We start from the raw sequence: 3,870 nt of genomic DNA, 5'->3' as shown, positions 1-3,870 counted from the left end.
TAATCTTGGGACAACCTTGGCTAGCTGCTGCTAATTCTTTTATCAACTATCAGTCAGGTAATATGGTTATCTCTAATGGTGAACAAACTAAGCAGTTAACACTATATCCACCGGCTCAACCCCTGCTAAAAATGGAAGATCCTACTTGGATTGATAGTGACTTGGAAGATTCCTTACCGGTCCTAACTATTGAACAAGCATATGATTTTGAAGAACCCACAGAGGATAACCTTCTTGTTAATTTTCTTCAAAATAGGTAGGGTCAAATGACATTTTGGACAACTTGGTTCTTCCTTTGCAAATAACTACTAGTTGTCCTTTTGGCAGTTTCCCTCTAGTAGGTGGTTCTTAGTCTATTCGTCACTTTTTCATATTACACTAGTTGTTGCCTCATCAGTGTTTGTATAGTCCATTACTATCTTTAGAAAGTTATGATTCATCACAAGTGTTAGCTCTGGATTCCCCTATGCAGTCGCAACCTATGGAGATTTTACCGAGTCGCACCCTTAATATTAATCCACAGTTAAGCACATAACAGATGAAGGACCTTATTACCATGCTTAAGGGCAATAAAGCCGCATTTGCTTGGGAGTACCAAGATATGTGTGGTATCCATCTTGACACTTGCACACATCACATTTACATTGAAGAAGGAAGTTGTCCTGTCAGACAGCCACAACGAAGACTTAACCCTATTTTGCGGGACATAGTCAAGGAGGAGCTACAGAAATTGTTAAATGTTGGTTTCATCTATCCTATTTCGGATAGCAGGTGGGTATCTCCTCTAGTAGTGGTACCAAAGAAAAATGGTAAGGGGTGTATTTGTGTCGATTATAGAGCTTTAAATAAAGCAACTAAAAAGGGCCATTTTCCATTACCATTTATTGATCAAGTTTTGGACACTCTTGCAGGGAAACAATTCTTCTCATTCTTGGATGGATTTAGTGGATATAATCAGATCCACATAGCACTTGAAGACCAGGATAAGACCACCTTCACTTGTCCCTAGGGGACATTTTCCTACAATGTGTTCCCATTTGGATTATGTAATGCCCAGCTACCTTTCAGCGGACTGTGCTAAGTATTTTTGCTGACCTTGTGAATGATTGTGTAGAAGTTTATATGGATGACTTTACAGTTCATGGCAATACTTATGAAGAGGCAAAAGCAAACTTAGAGAAAGTGCTTAAAAGATGTATAGATACTAATCTATCTTTAAGTCATGAAAAGTGTCACATTCTTATGAATGAGGGCATTATGTTAGGACATTTCATTTCTTCCAAAGGCATTCAAGTTGATCCTAAAAAGGTCCAGATAATTCAGGACCTACCTACACCATCCAATCCAAAAGATGTTAGGAGCTTTCTTGGCCATGCTGGGTATTACTGATGATTTATTCAAAATTTTAGCAAGATTGCCTCTCCTTTGTTTTCTCTTTTAGCTAAAGATGTTGTCTTTTCTTGGACGCTTGAGTGTCAGGAGGCTTTTGAAACTATTAAAACCAAGCTTGTGACCACCCCAGTCCTTAGGGGTCCAAATTGAGAATTTCCATTCCACATCCATACCGATGCCTCTGACTCTTCTATGGGCGCAGTGCTTGGACAAAAAGAAGACAATCTCTTTTATTCTATTTACTACGTCAACAAGAATTTCACTGGTGCAGAGGTAAATTATATGGTAACTAAAAAGGAATTTTTAGCTGTTGTTTATGCTATTAACAAATTTCGTCATTATATTACTGGATATAAAGTGTTTGTTCACACAGACCACTCGACAATTCGCTTTCTAATGAATAAGCTAGTAGTCACTAGCATAGTCATTAGGTGGTTGCTTTTATTACACGAATTTGATGTCACTATACTTGATAAGCCTGGTCAAGAAAATGTGGTTGCAAATTTCCTATCTAGGTTGCAACTACCAGACAATGAACCAACTCCAGTTGATGACACCTTTCCAGATGAACACCTCTTTGCTATCTCCGCAAAGAGTCCCTAGTTTGCTGATATTGCCAACTACTTGGTCACATGCAAGTTCCCTCCTCACTTCTCACCTTGTGAACATCATAAGTTCGTGGGCCTTAGTGGATAGTATACTTGGATTAATGGTCTCCTCTTTCGCACCGACATTGACAACATCATGCGTAGATGTGTACCTGAGGAGGATGTCTTTGACATTCTTCGAGCTTGTCATACTGAACCATGTGGAGGACACTTTGCTGCTCAGAGAACCACTCAGAAGATTCTCACTACTGGGTACTATTGGCCTACAATTCATAAGGATTGTAAGTGGTATGTTCATCATTGTGATCAGTGCCAATGGATGGGTCATCCTACATGCTCCGATGAGATGCTGTTACACCCTCAGCTATGTCTGGAACCCTTTGAGAAGTGGGGCCTTGATTCCGTAGGTCCTATCAATCCACCTTCTCAGAACAAAGAATATATTCTTGTTTGCACAGATTATGTCACCAAATGGGTTGAAGTCATTGCACTCAAACATGCACGAGACACTAAAGTGGCTGACTTTCTATATTCATAAATTTTCACTCGCTTTGGCGTTCCTCGAGAAATCACTACAGATCAAGGACCCCAGTTTACTTTAGAACTTATTGTTGCTCTAGTCAAAGAATATGAGATCCGTCCCTGGAAGTCCACTCCTTACCATCCCCAAGCTAATGGACAAGTTGAGGTCACCAACAAAGAGCTTGAGAACATTCTTACCAAGACGATTGCTCTTCATAAGCGTGATTGGGCCATGCGGCTTCCTGAGGCTGTATGGGCCTACCACACGACGTGGAAGACCACTACAGGTCTGACCCCTTATGAACTCATTTATGGTAAGAAGGCAGTTCTTCCGATTGAGTTTGAGATTAAGACTCTGCAAACTGCATTGCAACTCAGCCTAAGTCTCTCTGATGCCCAGAAGGATTGCATTGTCCAACTACACTCTTTAGATGAGCTCCATCAGGATGCGCTCTTTCACACAGAGGTCATCCAGAAGCAGCGGGCTCTGTGGCATGATCGACATATTCGCCAACGATCCTTTCAACCAAGGGATTGGGCGCTCTTGTATGACTCCCGATTTCAGGATTTCAAAGGCAAGTTTCATACAAGATGGCTGGGACCTTACGAAGTTGAGCATGTATATGATAACAGTGCTATTCAACTCTGCACTGTGGATTCTAAATGGCGCAAGCTCCTCGTTAACGGTCATCGCTTGAAGTTGTATCGAAAACCTCTTTCAAAGGAAGCCTTCTTTCTTGATGTGGCTAAGGAACTCACCATGGTTCCCTTTGGCCTCCTTCAAAATTGAATATGAAAAAAACAAAAAAAAAACATATATATATATATATATATCCAATAGTGAAAACCTATGGGCGCTATTGGCCAGTTGGCAGCTGAAAACCGGCTTCTCGGCGGCTGTCCATTGCTAAATAATCTTAGGGGTGAAAATTGGTCTTCTGACACCCCAAGGCAGTGATAGACTGAAAACCGGGTCTCTGGTGGTTTATTGTCGAAAAAATAAAATAAAAATAAAAATATATAAACAAAATAATTAAAAAAAAAAACTATAAAAAAAAAATAAAAATAAAAATATATATATATATATATAAACAAATAAAAAAATAAAAAAAAATACAAAAGTCAACAACTACACCTAACAATAATAAAGGGTCAACACCCCTCTTCACCTTCCTATCTTTCCTGTGCCAGGGACCCTCTGCTGCTCCTCCCTGTCACCTTTTTGGCCAGGAGGTCGGTGAGTTTGCTTGTTGATTCACCGCCGGTCCTTTCTGCTGACATGGCTCTTTCTTGCTGTCCTTTCATACGTTGGCTCTTTCTTTCACGAGACTCCTCGCCATGTCCTTCT

At 40.3% G+C, this 3,870-nt stretch overlaps 1 protein-coding gene across 1 annotated transcript; it reads left to right on the top strand.

Annotated features, from left to right (window-relative positions):
• Nucleotides 1–2,136: 2,136 nt before the first annotated feature.
• On the top strand, nt 2,137–3,312 carry LOC131032133 (uncharacterized). The gene is made up of 2 exons (XM_057963061.2): nt 2,137–2,281; nt 2,579–3,312. The coding sequence occupies exons 1-2, from the start codon at nt 2,137–2,139 to the stop codon at nt 3,310–3,312; spliced, it is 879 nt and encodes a 292-aa protein (XP_057819044.2).
• The last annotated feature ends 558 nt before the right edge of the window (nt 3,313–3,870 follow it).

Source organism: Cryptomeria japonica, chromosome 4, assembly GCF_030272615.1.
Source record: "Cryptomeria japonica chromosome 4, Sugi_1.0, whole genome shotgun sequence".
NCBI classification, from domain to species: Eukaryota; Viridiplantae; Streptophyta; class Pinopsida; order Cupressales; family Cupressaceae; genus Cryptomeria; species Cryptomeria japonica.
The sequence above is the reverse complement of the archived record's forward strand: the minus strand, read 5'-3'. Positions and strand labels throughout refer to the sequence as shown.

What these genes read in the sequence shown, in the direction of transcription:
- LOC131032133 (XM_057963061.2), top strand. Translation starts at nt 2,137, where the DNA reads ATGCGTAGATGTGTACCTGAGGAGGATGTCTTTGACATTCTTCGAGCT. An exon ending in GCCTACAATTCATAAGGATT is followed by an intron (nt 2,282 to 2,578) that starts GTAAGTGGTATG and finishes AAATCACTACAG; the next exon opens with ATCAAGGACCCCAGTTTACT.